The following is a 24,957-nucleotide window of genomic DNA, read 5'->3' on the forward strand; positions in this document are numbered from 1 at the left end:
GCAGCTTCAGTAATTGAAAAAGGGGTCTGGATTATGAAGAGAATTCTATTCAGCAATGAACTAATACGCTGCCCTGTATAGCTGATGTTATCTACTAAAATGTTATGTAGTGCACGAAGCATCAGGACAACTTTATACAAGGTTGATACATGACAACTTAACTACAGCTTAACTGATCAGTATACGTAATACTACACACCATGACATAATACATTGTACCTAAAAGTTCCCCTGCCTTATAAAAGATAACCAGATATGTCTAAAATGTTACATTAGTATCAAATATAAATCCTACATACACTACAGATTCTACATTAGATTTTCCATAGTTGACATAGGGTGAACATTAGTATAAATAACAATTATAATGGTAACAATAACGGTTAATAAAAACCATCTCCAATGGTCAGTGAAATGGGCCTCTTCAGGTAATGGTTAAGGACTTACACAAGTGATCCACAAAAGCAACAGAGGAAGTCCCAGACTCCACCATAACTACAATAAAAGCTGGCTATTCTACCACAGATGCCCTGTTAATCCAAGGGTACTACAGTAATAACAAAATGTGGAGGTTCTCAATGTTTTATGCTGTGCTTACTTGAAAGTTGATGAAAGCTACATGTATTAGAAATATGTGGAAACTAACATTTATTCAGATGAATGATGAAAACCAATACTTTGTTTTCTCCTAATGTTATTCAAATCTGCAAAAGCACTTTTCAATACAACAAGTATTCTGAAAATAACAATGGCCCTTAATAGGAAACAAAGAAGCTGTGTTGCTTTCTATGGAACTTTAAATTACTACCAACTTTCTTTTTGCATTAATAAATATGTACACAAGGAGTTCATATCATTTATTGATTGGTAATGGACAAATGAGTATGTACTGCAGTATATAAAAATACTGTACATAACATTGCTATTTTATTCAAACTTTTAATAATAATAAAGGAGACTCATTTACCCCAATTTATAAAATAGTATATTCTGAAAGTCTACCAAGTTAGGAGAACCCTAAGCCAAAGTCGAACATTCCTACGAAGCGCCCTAGACTATCCCATGAAGACCTGATACAAGAAGTCCCGCATAAAACAAGTGAAGGAGTATCCTAGACCATATTTGCAAATGATATTTTAACATTGAATAAATGAAATCAGGATCAGAATTACTTGTCCTCATCAGCCTGAGAGTTGTGAGTAGGAGGAGGAGTAGGATTCAGGGCAGAGTCAGCACCGTTGTTGGCAAGGCTTTCGATAGGGAGCGGACTCGAAGGAGGGGTCGGAGCATGGTCATTATCTGGGATAGATTTATATGACTGCTCCGTCTCCATGGGAGCGGAGGAAGAAGAATTCTCCATAGCGGATATTTCGAGCACTGCATCGTTCCCCTCGTTCAACTGGAAGGAGTTTTCTCCCTCATCTCCTGCCCCGCCATCGTACCACCTGTGGGCCATCGTCAATAACATGCAAACTACGTCAGAGTTCCGTAAGATGATATGACTAACACAATTGGGTGAGGTCAATTCTTAAAGATACAAAGACAACACAAAGTTTCACATTAGATGATACACAGGTTAGGTAGGAAGACTTTTCTTTTTAATAGGAAAAGGTTCAAAGGTATTGAAGGGTGGTTATCTCTGAAATATGTTGCAGGAATCTAATCAGTCCTAAAATATTTAAAACTACTATTTGTAACCTACTCTAAAAGAAAGAGACCTACTGTGATATTTCTTAGTTGTATTCAAGTACTAATAGAGATGCCAACTATGTGTAGGTTCTGTGTATGTTTAATTCTATTCTATGGTTTTCAAGACCTATTTCCCTATATTCAAGATAAAGCCAGACTTATACTCAGTAAAATTACTAAGAGAGATCTTTCATTCAACTCCAAAAGTATATATTCTTTGTCCTTTACATTTTTAGCTAATTAAAACAACAATGTACATGAGGACAATCTTTATGACATCAGTGTAATAAAGTCTCTAACTGCTGAACCAGTCTCCCTACCCTATTGGGGTTCTGAGGCTGCCTCAAAGAGGAATGGAGATTTTCATGAAGAACTAAAAACTGAAAATAAATGTATAATCTGACAACAAACAAAGTTACCCATCTGATTCCAAAGTTTACGAAAAACATCAGCAAGGAGCATTTTAACCTGTTTTAGATCAATGTGTCAAACAATCTCATGCCAAAGAGAACTCTACGACCTCGTTGTATAAAATCTAAAATGAATACCTTCCATGGAACCTGACGCTGTATTCACTTGACTAAACCCTCTGCAGCTTGTGAAATATTATGAATTGTTAGCTTTCCCATGAGGGATACTTTTCCCTGTCCAGATTTTTTCACACATGAAAATGCGTTAGTGAATTTTAGTGTCTTTGAATATTTACACAAATTGTATAAAATCCCATGGAACTATATACAGCACAAGCCTCTACTATACAGTTCCATACACATCTTTGCGACACTAAAAGTACATTCTTCGCTCACATATATGCCGACACATAATATTATTTACATGATGTCAAAACACACAATGCAGCACCTTCTTCCTTTTGGCTGCTACCAACTCTAAGAATGTACCTACAGCAAATACTGTACTGTACATATAAATACTTTTCTTTGTAACAATTATGTACATATGTACTTTCAAAAATCAAATATGTGCTTATTAAATGCACATTATTTCAGAAGAGGCTCCATCTGATAATCATACTGGTGGAAATTCATAATTAAATAAATCCGGCAGGAGACCTCAAAGCAAGTTTATGTCACAAGGCCAGTCTAAACAACACAAAACCTAACCACTGAATTTTCCCTCACACAATAACTCAAAAGCTAGTTATTTTGTATTAAGTAAGAGGTAGTATACATAAAAATGGTTCAGTCATATCCTTAAAATTATTGGGCAAACCCTGAAAACTGTTCCTATGTATTTAGAAACTGCTACTTATACCTAAGTACTGTGATGCTGTAATCAGTGACTACTATATATTGTGGAGCTGTAATCAACATACCAATGTTGCAAGAATGAACTGTAATGTAAATCTGTATTCAAGAAAGTCTTGATGGTATATATGTGAAAGAAAACTACATAATTTCTGTTGGGCTGAAAATAAAAAAGGGAGAGAGGAAATCTGGTTTCACAGCTGATTAGAATATTAGGTAAACGGGAGAGTAGCGGAATCTCAAGTGGGTGCACAGAGGGCAGACTCTGAAAAAATCACAGAAAAATATATCATGCAATTTAGTGAGGATCAAATAAAAAACATAACTATTTTCGAGTCAACGTGTGGCAACGTGATGCATGCTGCTGCAAAAGTTATAGGGGAAAATGCATTCCAATGACTGAACGAGAGAAATTTTAGATGACACATCCCATTTCCTCTTGCCATAACGGATGAAAGGAGAATCATTTAAGGAAATTATACTTCCAATACTTTTTGGGTCTTGTTTGACACATGTTGGATGGTAGGTATCAAGACTAACAAATACAATTCAGTACCAGTCTACTACAAGAAACTCAAAAGTCTACTTTTCCCTTGACACATAACTTTTCTTGTCTATTTTTTGTGCAATATATTTAAGAAATATCATTCCAGACTAAAATATCAATAAATGACTATGATTTAAATAGTTACAACTATGAATTGTGGTATGAATCATCAAGTTCTTTAACTGCACTATACAGTCAATACCAGGCAGCTGACACATGCACGTAAAATGCTCAAATGAGAAAAAACCTTCATCATAAGTTTTTTCATTTTACCTCTCTATATCAATCCAAAATGAGAGGTTTTTTGCATACTGGACAAAGTGACACAGGAAGAAATAATTATACTGGATTAGCCCTCACAGAAGCATAGTTTTTAACAAGTATCTGAAGCATAAGATCAATTGGAAAGCATTCAAGAAGGTATGCAATACTATCATCAGATCAAGAACTTACTAAAGAGAGAGGAAAATATGTGCCTAATTTTCTTTCTCACGTTATCCACCCTCAACCACCACACGCTGATTATCTAAATCTAGGTAACTTCTCTAGAATTTCTTGCTCTCAAGTTACATTCTATTTAACTACTAGTACATATATGGTGGGTCTTCAAACTGCAAAATTCCCATGCTACTCTCTTACAATGTCAAATAAAGAAGAAAAGACAGCACTGATAAGCCAAAAACAAAATCACCGTCAAATGACCCACCAAAGTATTTCAGCAATACAAATGCCTCACCAGCACAGCAATGATGACCAAAGCCCAACTATAGAAGACGATTTATTTGCATTAAGGCTCACCCTGAGTCTCCATCCTAAGACCTCAAAACAACACAACATAACAGCATCTCTAGGCTTGATATGAGATTCATATTCTCTCGCAATCAAAATAAAATGCGGTGACTGAAATGCTAAGAAATAAATACACTAACTGAATCATGTCCACATAATTAATAACTGAAAACTGCAATTAAAAATAGAAAAATATAAAAAAGAAGAGCTATGATTGCCCCTAAATCTCCTGTAGATACTTCATCTTGCCTTTATATTCTATTATCAATCATGATTTGGACAAACTATCCATCCCTATTAAACAAATGGCAAGAACATTGTCACGGGTAAAAATTCCCTTGGAAGGAGGACACAATGATCTTTCTAAAAGTACCCTTTGATAAACAACCATGATAATGGCCCTCATTTTCACAAAGGCCATTGACTAACTTTGACGAGGTAAACATATTTCATCAGCTTTTTAATAAGAATATGAATTTGATTAAATACAGTATAATCACAGGAGACAATTCATCAGCAATTTTTCCAGCATTTGTAAACCACTAACTGAAGAGATGAAACCTCCATGGCATAAATCTTAAGAAAAAAATTAAGTTCCTGGCCAGTTGGAAATCATGATGTGTCATCTATCACTTAAACTTAAGAATTGGTTGTCAATCAAATTGTTGGTAATTAGTAAAGGCTCAAAGAATAAAACTTTCGAAATTTGTCTTCATCATAAAAGTTTGGACAACCAGATCTAGAAATTAAGCACACAAAATAAAACCGTTACTTCAACAACACAATTAAACACATCAAATCTAATTACTGTATCAATACTACTGTACTTTTATTGCTTTATCATAAGAAAGTTTTCAATTAACAATGACAGGTATGAAAGTGGGTAGAGTCTAAGCAGCTCAAAAACCATGAATTTCCTCTCTGAATATAATCTTCAGTCACTAAATGCAAGGTTTCAGATGAGGATTGCTACTTGCTTAACCCAATTTCCTTTTCAATCAAAACCTACATGTGACCTGCAGCAACCTTACTGCAGAGAAATGTTAATAATTTTTTTTTTAAACTGCCTTTTCATGATTAAGTGGAAATCACACAAAACTCAAAAACGTTAACGAGCTACAATACAACACGCCAAATGCCCTCAGATTCCTGTTACATACATGGAAGGAGAGTTTGGCTTATTAACTTCTACAACAGACAGAGGACGAGGGGTGGCTCTCTGTTTTGTCTTGTAGGTTCCCTTCGCACATTCCTTCGACAACTTGTCGGATATGGCCTCCAGCTCCTTGGCGACCTGAAATAAAAGCATCAAATTCAGTAATAGTACTACGTGTTAACAACACTGCTGTTGTTCAGATAATATTCACTTGAGCACTTCTTGGGACCATATGAATTCACTCCAAATATTCATAGTTTGGAAGCCCCTTCTCATGCATACACAAACACACAACCAAAAGTACCTCATGAATAATTCTTAAGGCAGAATTAATTTTATTATTTATCTGAATGGAGATATTACAGATATTTTGAAGACATTCAACTACAAAATTGCTTCGCAGCAGGAAGATGTTGAAATATGTGGTGCAAAGCAGCTGCTCAGTCAGTCAAGCATTCAGTTTCATAGTGGAAAAGATAAAACCAAGTGAAGAGGACTTCATTTCACATTTGACTCAATTACTGCCTTCTTTAGGTAGCAAAACTCTCTCTTTTTCTTTTCCTTTGTTTTTAAGGGGGAGGGAAGATGTTAACAACCATCATGAATTTAAGGAATACCAAACATGATGAGCTCCAACTGAGGACCATCTAGCAAAAGCCTGGAACATAGGACTATTCCTACGGTGCAGGCAATTAATTTCCATGCTGTCTTCAAAATTACATAATTTATTCAAGAAAGAAAATTAAGCAAATATGGAAAATAATGACGTACAGTGGTCCCCCCGTATTCGCGGGGGATGCGTACCAGACCCCCCCGTGAATAGTTAGAATCCGCGAATGTTTGGAACCCTATAAAAATGCTAAAAACAGCCTATTTTATTAGTTAAAACTCAAGAAAAACCCACTAAAAATTTTCCTACATGGGTTTTTTAATAGTTTTATCACAAAAAGTGCATTTTATGATGAAATTCATTAAAAAAACCAGGAATTTGTGGATATTTATCATAGAAAAATACCGCGAATGCACAAATTTTCCGCGAATAATGCAGGGAAACGTTCCCGAGAGAAATCCGCGAATGTGTGAGTCCGCGAATCTGGAGAACGCGAATACGGGGGGTCCACTGTACTGTTGTACAAGCTGGAATACAATACACAACCACACAAATCACACTCCTGCGTCATAAACGGCGATGCAAGACCTTTTGTTCTTGATAGACTTCATAACTTAAATTCTCTCAAATATTAAGACCAGAGGAAAACCTCTCTGGCAAAAAGTAGGCAAAGAAAATAAATACTGTGTATTTTATCATGATCATACAAAGCATCATTTACCGTACCTTGCTAGACTCAGCCATGAAAGTAGATTCAGCAGCAAAGAGTGACTGTAAGTGGTTGGAAACGTTGGGGATACGCTGGTCGTAGAGGGTTGGCAGTTCATCGTACAATTCCTACAGAGAGGGGAAAAAAGAATTTGTTCAATTCATAAGTACTATAGTATTCGTATGCATGCAATATTAAATAAAATTAGAAAATTAATCATTTCTGTTGTCTTGTTTCAAGGAAATATTAGGGTGAAATAAATTTATACAATCTTGACAACAACTTGGTCTTAATCTACTCAAAGAAAATCACATAAAAGCAATAATATCTTTACAGAGCCCTTAAAATCTACACAAGTAACACTATCTTAACTATTTAAAAGATTTTATTGCAATTTCATAGCTAGTTTACACAAATTCATTTTGATATTTAAATATTGCAAAAATCTCAATAAAACTTCATAGCTAGTGGTTTGAACAATTCATTTTGATAATTCATTTGAAGGACTTACCATAGCTTCATGTCTATCATATCTCAATAAAATTACGAAGCCTAATCAGTGTGTTGTCTACTGTCAATTTTAAGACCTGATTATTATGAACTATAGATCTGATAATACATACTATGTGGGATCTAACTCCACAAACTGAGAATTGCAAATACTATACCTTATTGAGTGCTTCGTAAGTGACTCGAGCAGTTTCCAATGCGTCTTGTGCCCGGGCGATCTTGTATTCATCCCGACGGGTGGCTCTCTGTAGGTTTTCTAGCTGGTGTCGCTGGCTGTCGTAGTCTACCAATTTGCGGCCTCTCTTATCAATCTTTTTCTGCAAGGTGAATAATAGCATTAATAAAAAATCTAACTTTTTCTGGAGTGAGAGCAACAGCATTAATCAAAAATCTATTAGGGGTGTCACACGTGACGGAAATGTCCCCACAAGATTAGTTAAGAATCTTGTATGTTTGGCCAAAGTATTTAAGCATAAAAGGAAAAGGCAACAAAGAGGAAATAGAAATCATCATGAAAAAACTGGAAAAACCATAAGTTATTCCATTAAATGTTTAAATGGACAGATTTCTCAGGCTTAATAAAAACAAATCCTAGATCATTACATACAGAGTGCAATAAACAATTCAACTTTTGAAAAATTCCTTGCAGTATCTCAACAAACCTTAACAGATGCAAATTATAACTTGGCATACTATAGAGAAAAAAGTAAAAAGAAAAACATTCCTTTTAAGTTAACAAAAGACACCTTTCTGCTACAACCTCATCTAGCAACACTTGCTTTTTTTATTTTTAGTTTCATATTTGTTTTGATCTGGTAACATTTGTTAAATGTCTCCTTAAGTTATTCTGCAAGACTTAACTGTCCCCTTCGATATCATCAATTAAAAAGTCCTCTCTCTCTCTCTCTCTCTCTCTCTCTCTCTCTCTCTCTCTCTATTGTGTTCCTCTCCTTTGTAATTTATCTTTGTACGTCCTTCCCCTTTTTAATCTCTCTCTCTCTCTCTCTCTCTCTCTCTCTCTCTCTCTCTCTCTCTCTCTCTCTCTCTCCGGATTATGGCACTGAAAAAAACAAATGAAAACATTAAAATTAAAATTTCCAACAGCTTTTTAAATCTCTCTCTCTCTCTCTCTCTCTCTCTCTCTCTCTCTCTCTCTCTCTCTCTCTCTCTCTCTCTCTCTCTCTCTCTCTCTGTGATTGAGAAGGTCAAATACTCTGGCAGAATTAATTACACCCAGATAACAGTTTAAAAGCACTGTTTCGGCCATGTTCACGAGGAATGCCACTTTGGCACCGGGCATGAGCACAGGAAACCGACCAGACGTGGGCAGAGAGGCTTCGGATTATTTATACCCACAAACTTTCAAAAGGTCACCTCTTGCATACCTTGTCTAGTAAGATGACTATATCTCAGTCGGCTGAAAGATGAAATTTCTTTTGTTTTTGTAAAGGTTTAGACCGAGTTGGATCTGGTGGGGTAAACTGAACTGAATATAGAGTTTATGCCAAAGGCGCAGCGCTGGACCTATGAGATCATTCAGCGCTGAAACGGAAATTGACAGTGAAAAAGTTTGAAAGGTGTAACAGGAGGAAAACCTCAAAGCAGTTGCACTATGAATCAATTGTTAGGAGAGGGTGGGAAGTTAGATCAAGAAAGGGAACATGAATGGAGGTACGGTAAAAGAAATAAGAGAGATTGCAGCTAGGGGCCGAAGGGGCACTGCAAAGAGCCTTAAGTAATGCCTACATTGTACTGCATGAGGTGCACTGATGGCACTACCCCCATATGGGGATGGTGTAGTCAACCTTCTTGTAGCATTAATTTCCTACAGATTAATCAATGGAGTCTTGAATCAAATTTCTTCACGTTTAACCTATACACTACATAATCCCTTCCAAGGTTATAATTTATACAAATAATTCTTTCCAAAATAATTCCTTCATAATTCATAATCTTAAAATTCTTTGTCACTCTAAAACTAATTCCTCAGAAAGTTATCATTTACTGAAACAATTTCTGGAAAATGAGGAAACAATTTTAAGAGCAATGAGCAGGTCTTGGGCTTTCCAAACTGGAACCTAGTAAAACTATTTACCCCCCAAAAATACACACACAACTAATTGGGCTCCAAACTGAAACCTAGAAAACTTTAACCCCCCAAAAAATACACAACAACTATTTTGTTTCTCCCACTACAAAACAAAAACACACAATAGTTCTACACACGACTAAACAAATCTCTGCCAAACGAGGGAAACCACACGCACATACATCTAATCTTTCACACACACACACACACCCAAAAAACATTCACAAACAGAGAAGAAAAAAAAAACTACCTGCCTGACTAGGAAATCCACCCATCTTGTTTCTCCAACCTAAAGTCCACAACTATGTGCCTTACCCACCCCCATCAAATCTAATCTATTCCCTAGAAAAAAGGTCACCCTGATTTCTGGAACCTGGAACTTTTTGAAAAAAAAAAAAAAAAAAAAAAAAAAAAACATCCCCCCCACAACAAATAGAAAAGCTCACCCTGATTTCTGGAACTGAGAGAGAGAGAGAGGAAAAAACCTTCAGACCCAGAAGAAAAAAAAGAAAAAAAACCTCACCCTGATTTCTGGAAACTGTGACTGGTAGGCGGTGAGGGGGGCGAGCGTCTGGTCCTGCACCTTGTGGCAGAAGTCGGTCCACAGCATGTCGGAGTTCTGCGCCTGCGCGTACAGCAGCTCGTGGCCGACCCATTCCTGCTCGTACACGTCTCCTAGGGTCTCGAACAGGCTCTTGCTGGCGCCGTGTAACGCTACGGGAGGTATGATGTCAATCAGTTACTGGTTTTTTTCTGTTAAATAATTAAATATTGAAGATATACCAATAAATTGGTGGATTTTTTCTGTTGCGCTAGAAAAGAGATTGTATCAATGAACTGGTGGTTTGCACTGTTATTATTTAATAAACAGCTAGAAAATGCTGTTATTATTAAATAAACAATGTAACGCTAGGATAAAGAAATCATATCAATCAATAGGTGACCCTTGCTCTGTTGTTCTCCAATAAGTAATGGCTGCTCTATCCTTCCTGGTTAAATATAATAGTAATAATAATAATAATTATTACTATTATTTGTAAAAGACACTGCACTGCATTTAAGGTAAATCATGTGACACTATCTATGTCGCAACTCTGCTGTATTATTATTATTACTATAACTGAAAAATTCTCATTGAAAACAGTTGAAGGCCAATATTATTATTATTATTATTATTATTATTATTATTATTATTATTATTATTATTATTATTATTATAAATCAAGCGGCAGTCCTAAATGGAAAAGCAGAATGCTTATTATAAGACTAAAGGCCCACGGTAAGAAACAAAGACCAGAAGAGAAGAGGTAAAAAAAAAAAAATCAAAGGAAACATATAATAGAGACACAAGAAAGAATAACAAAGGCATAAATAACAGAGCAAAACCAAATGCGACAACCAACAAACAAACTGTGAAGTGAGTCATGTAGCTTCCTCAATAAAAAAAATAAAAAATAAATAAAAAATGCGCCGAAGTTTCTTCTGTGCAATCAAGTTTTCTGTACAGCGTATAATCAAGGCCGCCGAAAATAGATCTCTCTTTCCGGTGGTCTCGGTATGATGCTGTATGTGCAGCAACCCATGAAACTTTAACCACAAGTCGCTGGTGGCCTGTCGTGTTGCCAGATGCACGATTATGGCTAACTTTAACCTTCAGTAAAATAGAAAAATCCACTGAGGCTAGAGGGCTGCAATTTGGTATGCTTGATGACTGGAGGGTGGATGATTAACATACCAATTTGCATCCCTCTAGCCTCAGTAGGTTTTAAAATCTGAGGGCGGACGGACTGACAATAGTTTGACAATAGTTTGTTTTAACAGAACCAAGTTTGAACTTCCCAAGTTCCTATGATTCAACCCCAAGATTAGGAATAGATTATTTTAAAATCCTGTCACAGCAGAAATAAAAATGACAGAAAAAAAATTGCACCAAGTTTCTGAACTTCCAAAGTTTCAACGATTGATCCACAACATTTGGGAGATCATTTCAAAGTCTTGTCACAATAAAAAATAAATTCTGGACGCAGAAGAAAAGACCAGACTTAGAATCACCTGAATATCTAGTCGTACTAAGTGGTGACTGGTACAGTTTAGGAAGACTTGAATGAATCATAATTACGACAAATTTTCATACAAAAATTTAAAATGTGAATTAGCTATTACGAAACATCTTTGTACAGGGATTGAAGACTTAATAAGACATTCTAAGATACGAAGTAGTTATTATTTAACAATAATACCAGTTAGCCATCACAAAATATCGTTTATACGGTGATGAGAAATTTAATAGGACAACAATTTAAGATTTGAGTCGGTTGTTAAACACCAAACAAGAGGAAACTTTTGAAAATAATGGAGAATAAAGAAATCGAGACATTTCTCAGTACCGACGGGTCTCAAACAGACAGGAAATAAGTAACTGCAGATCAGAGGCCATAACTGATAAAACAGAGATTGGAGACAAAAGAAATATGGAGAGATAGGAAGAAATAACAGAGAAAAATAGAAAAAAGCAAAAACATGCAGATAAACACAGATTAAAGAGAATAATAATAAATAAATGAAACCAAGACGCTGGCCTGACCCGCTGCATTCGTGATATTGATCTCAGTCACCTTTCCCTCATTTTTAGGGGAGGGAACCTTACAGACCTTACATCTTGTTCGGGTTGCCCCAGGTCCCTCAGTGTGAGGCACCTCTAATGTCTACCAGAGAGTTGCTAGTACATCTTCCGGTATATTTTGCTCTTCCAATCTTGGATGGTCTGGGATGCAGTTTAGATATTTGTCGAGCTTATTCTTAAACACATCTACGCTCACTCCTGATATATTCCTCAGATGAAGCTGGCAACGCATTGAATAGACGCTGCATTATCGATGCTGGTGCGTAGTGGATTAATGTCCTGTGTGCTTTCCTTATTTTTCCTGGTATATTTTTGGGCACTATTAATCTACCTCTGCTTGCTCTTTCTGATATTTTTAGTTCCATGATATTTTCTGCTATTCCTTCTATCTGTTTCCATGCCTGAATTATCATGTAGTGTTCTCTTCTCCTTTCCAGACTATATAATTTTAAGAATTGTAGTCTTTCCCAGTAGTCTAGGTCCTTAACTTCTTCTATTCTAGCTGTAAAGGGACCTTTGTACACTCTCTATTTGTGCAATATCCTTTTGATAGTGTGGGTACCATATCATATGCAATATTCAAGTGGACTAAGCGAACATATGTTTTATAAAGCATAATCATGTGTTCAGCTTTTTCTTGTTTTGTTTTGAAGTGCCGTAACAACATTCCCATTTTTGCTTTACATTTTGCCAACAGAGTTGCTATTTGATCATTGCATAACATGTTCCTATTCATCATCACACCAAGGTCTTTAACTGCTTCCTTATTTGTGATGGTCTCATTATTAGGTCCCTTATATGCATATAGCTTTCTTTCTCTGTCTCCATAATTTATTGATTCAAATTTATCAGAGTTAAATACCATCCTATTTACCTCTGCCCAATCATATACTTTGTTAAGGTCTCTTTGTAGAGCGTTCCTATCTTCATCACAAGTAATTTCTCTACTTATTCTTGTGTCATCTGCGAAACTACTCACTACCGAATCCTTAACATTATTGTCTATGTCTTCAATCATAATAACAAACAGTATTGCAGCTAACACCGTACCTTGCGGCACACCGGATATTACCTTGGCTTCATCCGATTTCTCGTCGTTTGCAATAACTATCTGTTTTCTGTTGTGTAAAAATTCTTTTAACCATCTTCCTACTTTATCCACGATATTGTGTTTTCTAATTTTCTTCGCTAATCTATTATGGTCTACTTTATCAAAAGCTTTTGCAAAGTCTAATAAACCACATCTGTTTCATTTCCGCTTTTCATATTTTTGAATATGTTTTCACGGTGGACTAACAGTTGGGTTTTGTGTACTTTTTCCGGGTACGAAATGATGTTGTTTCCTTTATTAAACAAATTATTTTTTATTAAATGTTTCATAATATTTTTCTTCATTACCCTTTCATACACTTTCATTATATGTGATGTTAGACTCACAGGCCTATAATTACTTGCCTCTAGTCTTGATCCACTTTTGAAAGTAGGGGTAATATACGCTAATTTGTGCTCATCATATATCTTGCCTGTATCTACACTTTGTCTTAATAATATTGCAAGTGGCTTTGCGATAGAATGAACTACTTTCTTTAACAAAATAGCAGGAATTCCATCAGGCCCTGCAGCAGCTCCATTTTTAATTTCATTAATAGCCTGCACAATATCAGCTTCATTAATATCTATGTCAGCTAAATATTCACTATTTTTCATCCCTTACTTCTATATCATTATCTTCATTATCTATTCTAGGGGTGAATTCTCTCTTTCTCTTATATCGTTCTGCCAGTATGGTTGCAAATTTCCTTTTTTCTCATTCGTTTAATTCCCTTCCCTCAATTCTCGTAGGGCCATATTTTCCTAATTCTTCTTTTATTCATTTTCTTCGCATATGTGTATAATAGTTTGTTTTGCTTGATATTTAATAGGGTTTTTTTCTTCCAAGTCCCGTTTTTCATTTTCTTTTGATTGTATAATCTTTTTTTCTGCATTTTCTATCTTACTTTTTAGTTCATTATAACTTTCCATGCATTTTTTTTCTTTTGCAAGACCTTTTTTCCACTTTCTGATTTTTCTGGAACAAGATTCTTCTGTCTCTTGGTATGCATGAATGATGTTTACTTTTCTTCTTCGGTATATATTTTTCCACTATTATCTCCAATATTTTATATAATATCTCCGTATTTACCCTTATGTCATCACTTACGAAAATGTTATCCCAATCTTTGTTTAATTCTTCATTAATTTCTGACCATTTTATATTTTTACTGTAGAAGTTGTATTTTCCATATCCTTCCCACTTTTTCATTTCTTGCTTATCTCTATTTTCACTTGCTTTGGAATGAACTGTTAATTCATGACATTATGGTCTGAAATACTCGCATTATAAACTATTATTTCTTTAACATAATTCATCTCGTTCACAAATACTAGGTCTAAAGTATTTTCCTTTCTTGTTGGCAGGTGATTTATTTGTTGAATGTTGTATTCTAGTAGCATATCTAATAGCTTTTCAAATTGCCTCTTATCTTCTGCACTACTATTGCCTCCTTTTTTCTTTTATATGGTATAAGTACAACCACAATCTCCTATTCGTTCTTTCCATTCTAACGAAAGGAAAGTTGAGTCTCCAGATAGGAGATAGTCCAGTCCTTGTGATTTCTACATATATCATCCAATTTTTTCATTATTAAGTCAAACTCTTTATGTATTAGGAGGTCTATATATTACTATGTTCATCAATTTTTCAGATTCAAATTCTACCGCTATTAGTTCACATTCTGAGTTACTATATTTCTCATATATTTTTTCCTTGTTTTTTGTCTTTCCCATATATTGCGGTTCCCCCTTGATTCCTATTTTTTCTATCTGATCTATAAGTTTGGAACCCTTTTATTTGATCATCATTCCCAGTCTCTTGGGAATACCAGGTTTCACTTATATTCATTATATCTATTTTCTTTTCATTTTGGGTTAGTTCTTCTAAGTACTCTATTTTCTTTTTGAGTTACTCGTAACTAAACCCTGCGCATTCATCACTATGATGGTTTGCGTGTTTTCCTCCTTCATTTAATACTGATAGTATAAGGATTTTCCCATGTCTCTTTCCTGTTCTGGTATGTTGTTCTTTTTTCATTTCCAGAAATTCTGACATTAAAAAATCCAACTTTTCCATAATATTTGATCTTCCTTTCATCATAATTATTCATTTTGTGTCTGAATCTGCAATTTTCTCCGTTTCTGCAATATCCTCATTGGTGGTTTGCTTTTCTCTTTTACCTGATATTCTTGATTTCTCTCTTTAATTGTTCTTTCTTATTTTGGATTTTATTACTTGGTTGGTTATTTATTTGATTATGATTCATGGCTACAGGGTGCATATATTTGCATTTTTTGTCGAACTTACATCCTTTTCCTTCTTTTAGGTTTTTACATATTTTTGGATGCAGATCTCTGCAATCATCCCCATATCCATCTAAAGTATGCACATTTACCATATATTTCATAGTTTTGACATATCTAGGATGTTTGTAAGTAAACATCTTTCTCCAAATCTGCAATTCCCTCTTTTCAAAAGGTTGCAGATTTTGTCTTTCTTGTCTATTTTTTCCTCTTTCCCGTCATTGTATAGATCTGGGTAGAGCCTCTTCGGGATTTGCTTTTCTGTTGTCATATCGTAATTTATTTTTCTTCGTATGGTATGGCTGCTTTATTGCCTCATATGTAGTATCAATGAGTATCTCTGCATCCATACTTTTATCTTGTTCTTTGTTTTCCTTATTTTTTTCTGTCATTTCATTTTTGTTTACTTCTCTTCCGTTTTCCTCTTCTTCTTTTCTTCTTCTTCTTCCTCTTCCTCTTCTTCTTCATCCTCAACTATTTGTACATTCAATCTTGATTTAATAACATTGTCTATCCATGATAGACATGTTGAACAAAAAATTCTTGTATCTTTTCTCAAATCTTGTATTACCTCAGCACACTGTGGATGGGTCGGAATGTTTTGCATGCAGCACATTTTCTGATTAGGTTTTGTGGATTGACTATGCTATACCAAACCTTACACAGTTTGCATGCTTTTGGCATTCTTTTTCCTAATGCATCAATTAGTATATTCACAAGATTCACCTTATTCATTTTTCTTTGTCGGAATATGTTGGTTTATGTATATTTTCTTTATGAGTCTCTTGACCACTTGGATTTTATTTGGAACTTCTTCAATTATTTTCAAGATGTTTTCATTAGATTTGTTTCAGTTTGAAGGATTATATCCTTCTAATATATCTATGAATGCTTTTGTATCTTTGGTTAGGACTGTTGCTGATTTCATAGATGAGAAACTGCCAGTTTCCCTTCCTGCTACCTCATCGTATTGCGAATCTGCTAGACACGCCAAATTACGCCACCTTTTCCCGCAGTTGGAACTTACTGCCATCTTGTTCTGATTTATAGTATTACACTTGATAAACTAACTTAGAAGACGTTTTATCCTACTATTTTCACACTAATCTTATCACCGATAGTTCACGAACACTTCTAGATATTTCTCAAATTCTAGTCGTATGTTAAACTTGTGATATCTGTTGATTATTGTGACTTCACGCGGTACGTCTCACCAAGCAAGATGGCTACTACGAGAGGGGAGGGAGGGGGTAGGGAGAAGAAGGGGGAAGGGGAAAAGCAATGAAACTGCAATGAGACTGACACGCAGTATAATTTTGCTTTACCATTTCAAAGGAAATCTGTCTATTTTTCATAAACATGAAATGAAAAAAAAAAAAAAATTACCAAGGCAAAAAAATTCCACAAGAGTAAACAAGCTAGCTGGCCTAATGCCAGCACGGCCTCTTGCTTCTGGGGCAGATATATTGTACATCCCTCCTCCTCCTTCTCCCCCCGGCCTTACCTCTGCAACACCTGAGGTAATTAGCGACTTCCTTGTGCAATCGGTTGGCGTTCTGCTGCTGCTTCGAGAAGTTGGCCTCGAATTCGTCGAAGATGTCGTCTGTGGTCTTGTCCGCTTTGCCTAAATTTTGTAGAATCTGTAAGGGAGAGAGAGAGAATGATATATTAGGGGCTGTACAATGAGAAATGCTTAAGGCTAAATTATGTAGAAAGATCAATTATTTTGAATCTGTGGAGAGAGAGAGAGAGAGAGAGAGAGAGAGAGAGAGAGAGAGAGAGAGAGAGAGATGCGTTAGGAGGCTGTACAATTAGAAATGCTTAAGATTAAAATTTATAGAATCTGTAGTGAGATTGATTGATTGATTGTGAGTTATCTGGCGTCACACTCTCTCTCTATATATAATATATATAATATTATTAATATAATCTAATATAATCTATAATATATATATATTAATATAGTATATAGGAGAAGAGAGAGAGGAGAGAGATAGAAAGGCGAGAGAGGAGAGAGAGAGAGAGAGAGAGAGAGAGAGAGAGAGTTTATTTTATGGGTTGTGCAATAAGAAATGCTCGTTGAATTTTGTAGAATCTGTAGAGAGAGAGAGAGAGAGAGAGAGAGACAGAGAAGGGGGGGGGGTTGGATTGCTCATTGGGCTAATAACATAACAGGATTTTGTTGTTGTGAAATGATGAGAATTTAATAAGCCAGCAAAAATAAGCCACATCTCCAAAATACTGATAATTTTCTAAGCGACATTTCCGATGATTCGCAAACATTGCGAAATCTACAAGCTATGAACTCTAGTCATTCAAGTTAAACACAACGATAATAATCAACCTTCAACAAAACATTATATTTTATATATATTCCTTCCCAAATTCTCATCTCTGTCAAATTGACTGAGTATATACCTTCTAACTCTGCTAGTTGATCAGACCACCAATTCCCCTACCCTGGCACTCAACCGCCAGTGCCCCTACTTCCCAAAAGCACCCCCTCACGAATTCAGAAGCACCCACACCCCCATCACCCGACGGAGAGAGAGAGAGAGAGAGAGAAAGGCAGCAGGTGAACCACAAAGGCAGACAGACAGACGTCTATCACAGATTACACAACGCAGCCTCATCCAAGTGAATCCTCCTTCTCCTCTCCTCTTCGCTTGCAAGACTGGGCGCCAGGCAGAGCCGACTCAGCCGAGAGGTTTCCTGTGGTGTGGTTCGCGAGGTGACCGCAGACGAAAATGAGTTGTCAACAAAATTAGAAGTGGTCTGGAGTCACTTTTTATTTTTACATATCTGAACGTGTTTCCTCGAAGTATTTTTTACTATTTATGGATTAGGGCTTCAGTTTCTCATGTCAGATTTCGTTGCTGATGGCAACGCGGATAATTTGTAGCAATTTAATTTAGCTAGACACCTGTGAGGGGATGCCAATTTGCCTATGTATGCATGTATGTATTCTATTTTATTATAATAATATTATCATTATTTCAGTATATGAAACCCATTCACACGGAACACGCCAACCAAAGGGGTTACTGACTTGAAATTCAAGCTTCCTATAAGAATGTTGGTTTCCAACTCCCACCGCTAAAGAGACCCCCCCCCCCCCCCCCGCCTCAACCCCCCACACTCCTGCAGTGCCTGATCATGGTACAGAGCCAGTGACACCGTTCGTCGCCCTGGGGTAGGCGCGAACTCGCCATATCTGAGCGGCGTGCCACGACACTAGCTACCAATTCACGTAATATGAATGGGGGGGGGGGGGGGGGGGGTGGGGGGGGGGGGGGGGTGCTAATATTAGCTCGTTTCTCAGGAGTAATTCTTAAAATGCCTTCTTTTAAGGTCACGTTTCGTTATTTATAGCGACGAGGTCAATTTGGAAAAATTTTAAATAGATATCTGATGAGAAATACCAATCTGACTATCTATACATCCATGTATACACCAATTCACGTCATATGAATGATAGCATGTGGAAATCATATACACTCATACACACATGAATGAGGACATACTGATGTAATATTATTTAACAGTAGTAACAAAACCCACGATGATATGAAATCATTACCTGAACTAAGAACATTTGACCAATAATAACAAAATAATAATCATAACAAGAAACTTTAGAAGCAAAACCATTAAAAGAACTAACAACTTCTGAACTATAACAATAAATAATGACTATAACAACAACAAGAAACCAGAAGCACAATACATGATTTTAGAATCATGATTTGAACCAACGATCACTAGACAATAATAACAATATATAACAATCATAACAACATCAACACAATAACAATAAATAACAATCATAACAACAACAACAATTTACTACGACATCTTGTCCCCACATTCACGAGTGACCATCAACCACAATTACATGAAGCGGATACAGTAGGGTTGTATGAAATACCTTGTATGACGAATACAAAACCAGTTGTGGACATAGGAGAAGAATATATTATTAGCACATAAGTGAGTTGTGACACTATAACTTTCCAATGAGCAGAGAGAGAGAGAGAGAGAAGAGAGAGAGGAGAGAGAGAGAGGAGAGAGAGAGAGAGAGAGAGAGAGCATAGACGTCCATATCATAAGCCTCACAAGGGAACACTTTGGTGATAATGATAATGTTGTGTCTTACATTATTTCATGAGATTGATCCAGTTATAAACAAACGTTCTCTCTTCTCCTCGTCTCTCTCTCTCTCCTCCTCTCTCTCTTCTTCGTCTCCTCTCTCTCTTCTTCCTCTCTCTCCCTCTCTCTCTCCTCCTCTTTCTCCTCTCCTTCTCTCCTCTCTCGGTCTTCTCTAATCCTCCTTCTCGCCTTCATCTCTCTCCTCTCCTCCTCTCCGGCTTCCTCTCCTCTTCTTCTCCTCCTCTTCATCCCCTTCCTCTTTTCTCTCCTCTCTCTCTCCTTACTCTCTCCTCTCGCCTCTCCTCCTCTCTGTTCTCTCTCTCTCTTCTACATCCTCTCATCTCCCTCTGTCTCTACTCCTCTCTTCTCTCTCCTCGTCCCTTCTCTTATTCTCTCTCTTCTCATCGTCTCTTCTCTCTCTCTTCCGTCCTCCTCTCCTGCTCTCTCTCTCTCTTCGTCCTCCTCTCCTCTCTTTCCCTCTCATCTCTCGCCTCTCTCTCTCTCTCTCTCTCTAATATTTTTTCTCCCACCTCTTGACAGTCCAAAAAGGGAAGATAAGAGAGAACAAGGCACCAGAAATAAATACAAAAAACTAAAAAAACAAAAATCAGAAACTATGAAAAAAAAATAACCAATGAAGGTATACCAATAAGGCTATTAACTTGATGTCAAACAAAGGCTTATCGCGGTGCTCCAGATACCTAAATAAAATATAAACAAATAAACATACGTAACATAAAAGTATAAACAAAAAAGGTTATTTAATGGGCTATGAAGAATAAGCAATCAAGGCATCATCGTCGACCTTAAATTGTTTACTTTATTTGTTTGGTACGGAATTTAGCGCATAAACAAATAGCCGGGTGTTTTCTGTCAATAGTCTTGATCACAAAATAAACTGAGAGACCGACGCGTCTCCATGAGCAACGCCGTGACGTCATAGCCAACGGCCGGTAACATATACGGGACATTTAACAGAACGCTTCAGTGTCTCCCAGAATTCTGAAATATATACATATATATATATATATATATATATATATATATATATATATATTATGTATGTATATGTATATATACACACACACACACACACATATAGATATATATATATATATATAATATATATATATATATATATATAGATATATATATAGATATATATAGATATATATTATAGCTATATATCTATATATATCTATATATAGATATATATATATATATATATATATATATATATATAGATATATATATATCTATATATATATACTCTATATATCTATATATAGATATATATATATATATATATATATATATATATATATATATATATATATATATATATATATATATATAAATTATATATATATTATATATATATATATATATATATATATATATATATATATATATATATATATACGATATATAGATATATAATATAGATATATATATATCATATATATATATAGATATATATAGATATATATATATACGAATATATATATATCTATATATATATATATATATATCTATATATATATATATATATATCTATATATATATATATATATAGAGAGAGAGAGAGAGATAGAGATAGAGAGAGAGAGAGAGAGAGAAGAGAGAAGAGAGAGAAGAGAGAGAGAGAGAGAGAGAGCCAAACCTGCACAGAAACAATATCTAAAACCCAGTGGTTAATTCATTCAACCTGACTGACAGCCAGCCATATGCCCGATACCCAAGCAAGCAAGCAAGCGAGCACTCTTCCTGGGCATGGACAGGGCCCCAGTCACTCTTCTCTCGGGCATGGAATTGGGCACGGGCCACTTCCATCAGGTCCAGGTGGTCGGTGTCGGCCGGGCACGCACGACGGAGGAGGGGGCGACCTTACCATATAAGGTCACGTGGGCATTGCGAGATGGGGGGGACCCCCCTTCCCCCCAAAAATAAGAAGCAAGTGGCAGTAGGTCCGTCCCCCTCGCCTCTCTCCCCCCGTCTCCCCCACCCCACCCCCTCCCCCTCCAAGGAGTGATCTTCCTGCGTCCAGAGGTTTACACCAAGGTCAAAAACAAATTCTCTCTCTCTCTCTCTCTCTCTCTCTCTCTCTCTCTCTCTCTCTCTCAGCGGACTCACCTCCTGAAGTAATACACATGATTGTTTATGTGAATGAATAATAATAATGATAATAATAATAATAATAATACGATTGACCCAAATCAATACCCATTAATCAATTGTGTTGTGAAGTACCTGAAGGTTGGATGATTAAAGAGGGCTGCAGTCATAGAGAGAGAGTAGACGAGAGAGAGATGACATGTTTCGAGATCGAGAGAGAGAGAGAGAGAGAGATAATCTACTTGTCACATTCCCAGTTCTATGCATAATATCCGTTTCTCTAATTTCAAATATACTTGAAAAAACGCTTCTCACTGAAAGCCTTCAAATCTAAACGGGAAATAAGAAACGAATTCCTCTCCCTAGGTGGAATTCAACCTTAGGCTGTCGGAATCGGTATCAACTTATACCTCCGCTTGTTGGCCGAGTCGATAAAGACGTCACTGAAGTCCTGATTTCTCCTCTGTGGGCTGGTTCGAATCCGCGAGAGGACGAAATTATGATCAACTGAAAAATTCCCCTTCGGTGACCATATATGAAAATATTTTAATTTCGATGTAGAGCGAATTGGATATTAAAGGACATTTGTATCTTGAATGTGTGTATATGAATCACGTTAGTTATATGGTATGTGTGTGTACATATATATATATACTTGTATTATATATATATATATATATATATATATATATATATATATATACATACATCAGAGAGACGAGAGAGAGAGCGAATAGATACTGACAAACAGACACTGAGAAAGAACAACAAGAGAGAGAGAGAGAGAGAGAGAGAGAGAGAGAGAGAGACTAGCTGAGATGGGAGAGAGAGAAGAGACGGAGAGAGAGACGATTTACCCTTTCCGAGCACGGACCGAAATGAATCAGGAGGAAATTCTTTTCACGGCCCCCCCCCCCCCCCCACCCCCCCCCCCCAACAACCACTCTCCCCAATGGCCACCCCACCCACCACACCCCGCCCCCCTCCAAAAAGAAGTTAGTTGTCTGACGCATCTTGGAATCAATCACTCTGCAGTGTTGCCAGAAGTTTTTATTTTATTTAAAGAAACCTATTCAGCAATATTGGCAGATCTCTCCCTGAAACGATTTTGGAATTGGAATATATATATACATATATACATATATATATATATATATATATATATATATATATAATATATATATATATATATATATATATATATAATATTATATATATTGATATTAAAGGAATTTTGAATTATTGGCACGCGATTTTAACATTTTCAGGCCAGTAAAAGATTGTAGTTTTGATCATTTCGAAAAAACTAGAAATTTTCATTTTTTAAAATTAATTTTGGGTCCACCTGATGATCTTCTATTACAAACACAGCGATTTTTTTTAATATTAAAAAGAATCTTGAACATTTTGGATGCAATTTTACATTTTCAGGCCAAAACAGAAGATTTTCAGGTTTCAGTGGTTCGAATCCAATTAGAAATTTTAACTTGAAATTAAGTTTGTGTCCACCTCAGGATCTTCCACTAAATTCATAGGTTATTGTGGACTGATTCTGACTTCACACTTATAGAAATCCCCACTGAGGGCATTCCAACAAAATAAGGAACACGTCTTCACCAATAAAACAGGTATTTCTGGACTGATTCTGACTTCACACTTATAGAATCCCACTTGAATTTCCAACTGAGGGCATTCCAACAAAATAAGGATCACGTCTTGACCAATAAAAAAAAAAAAAAAAAAAAAAAAAAGTTATTCTGGACTGAATCTGACTGCACACTTATGGAATTCGCCTTGAATTTCCCACTGACGGCAGTCCAACAAAATAAGGATCCCGTCTTGACCAATAAAAAAGTCTGGCAATCAAATATAACCAAATATAAAAAAAACACAAGCTAAAGAAGTCCACAAACTTCTCTATCCATTCTCCAAGACCTGGGCTAAGTTCTATATGTCACCAAAGAAGGAAAAATCTTCAGCCAAGGTTGTTCTGGGAGAGCTGCAACTGTCAACCACAGAGAGTGCGAGTCAGTCGGAACGGAACTTTTCCCTGTGGAACAGGAGAACTTTTCAAAGAATGGAAGTTTTTCTATCAATAATGTCTGAAACAATGAAGCGTTTTTTATCTGTAATGTCTGAAATATTGACTGTTTTGTCTATAATGTCTGAAACAATGGAGTTTTGGCTGTTTTGTCTATGATGTCTGAAACAATGGAGTTTTGGCTGTTTTGTCTATGATGTCTGAAACAATGGAGTTTTGGCTGTTTTGTCTATGATGTCAGAAACAATGGAGTTTTGGCTGTTTTGTCTATGATGTCTGAAACAATGGAGTGTTGTCTGTTTTGTTTATAATGTCTGAAACAATGGAGTTTTGGCTGTTTTGCCTATGGTGTCTGAAACAATGGAGTTTTGGTTGGCTGTTTTTTTGTATGTCAGAAACAATGGAGTTTTGGCTGTTTTGTCTATGATGTCTGAAACAATGGAATTTTGGCTGTTTTGCCTATGATGTCTGAAACAATGGAGTTTTGGCTGTTTTGTCTATGATGTCTGAAACAATGGAGTTTTGGCTGTTTTGTCTATGATGTCTGAAACAATGGAGTTTTGACTGTTTTGTCTATGATGTCAGAAACAATGGAGATTTGGCTGTTATGTCTATAATGTCTGAAACAATGGAGTTTTGTTATGCCACGAGACAACGAAATTATTAACTTAAAAATAACCCCTTCGGTTACATATATGAAAATGTATTAATTCCGAGGTAGAGCGAATTGGATATTAAAGGACATTTGTAGCTTAATGCGTGTATATGAATCACGGTGATGTGATAAAAATGCATATTATATAATCTATATATAGAATATATATTATATATATATATAATAGTATCTATAATATAATATACATATAATACTGGTTAATTCCACGCTAACGACGTCCCAGAATTCTCACGGGTTTCCTTGGAGGATTCTTGACCAGGTGATATAGTAGTCACCTGAGGGCCCACTCAAGACCCCCGACAGGTGGTACACAGAGAGAGAGAGAGAGAGATGAGAGAGAGAGGTATTTGAGTCCCCTCAGTACACTGAAGTACTTCTGGGGAGGTATAGTAGGTGTTCTGGGAAGTCGACCGAGTTTTAGAACTTTCTCTAGACAGAGAGAGAGAGAGAGAGAGAGAGAGAGAGAGAGAGAGAGAGAGAGAGAGAGAGAGAGAACCATAACCAAGTCCTTATATGTGTATTCCACAACGAAATAAAAGAAATACCTTTGGACATTGTTCGGCCTACAGATGATTCTTAAACATAAACATAAT

At 36.1% G+C, this 24,957-nt stretch overlaps 1 protein-coding gene across 1 annotated transcript in view; it reads right to left on the reverse strand.

Moving 5' to 3' along the window:
* The window catches only part of LOC135203750 (amphiphysin-like), a 125,532-nt gene that overhangs the window by 13,339 nt on the left and 87,236 nt on the right, over positions 1–24,957 (reverse strand). Inside the window, 6 exon segments of the mRNA XM_064233690.1 lie at positions 1,173–1,445; positions 5,451–5,584; positions 6,783–6,893; positions 7,434–7,592; positions 9,888–10,078; positions 16,888–17,023. Coding sequence (XP_064089760.1) covers positions 1,173–1,445; positions 5,451–5,584; positions 6,783–6,893; positions 7,434–7,592; positions 9,888–10,078; positions 16,888–17,023 — 1,004 coding nt within the window.

Source organism: Macrobrachium nipponense, chromosome 36, assembly GCF_015104395.2.
Source record: "Macrobrachium nipponense isolate FS-2020 chromosome 36, ASM1510439v2, whole genome shotgun sequence".
Taxonomy (NCBI): Eukaryota; Metazoa; Arthropoda; class Malacostraca; order Decapoda; family Palaemonidae; genus Macrobrachium; species Macrobrachium nipponense.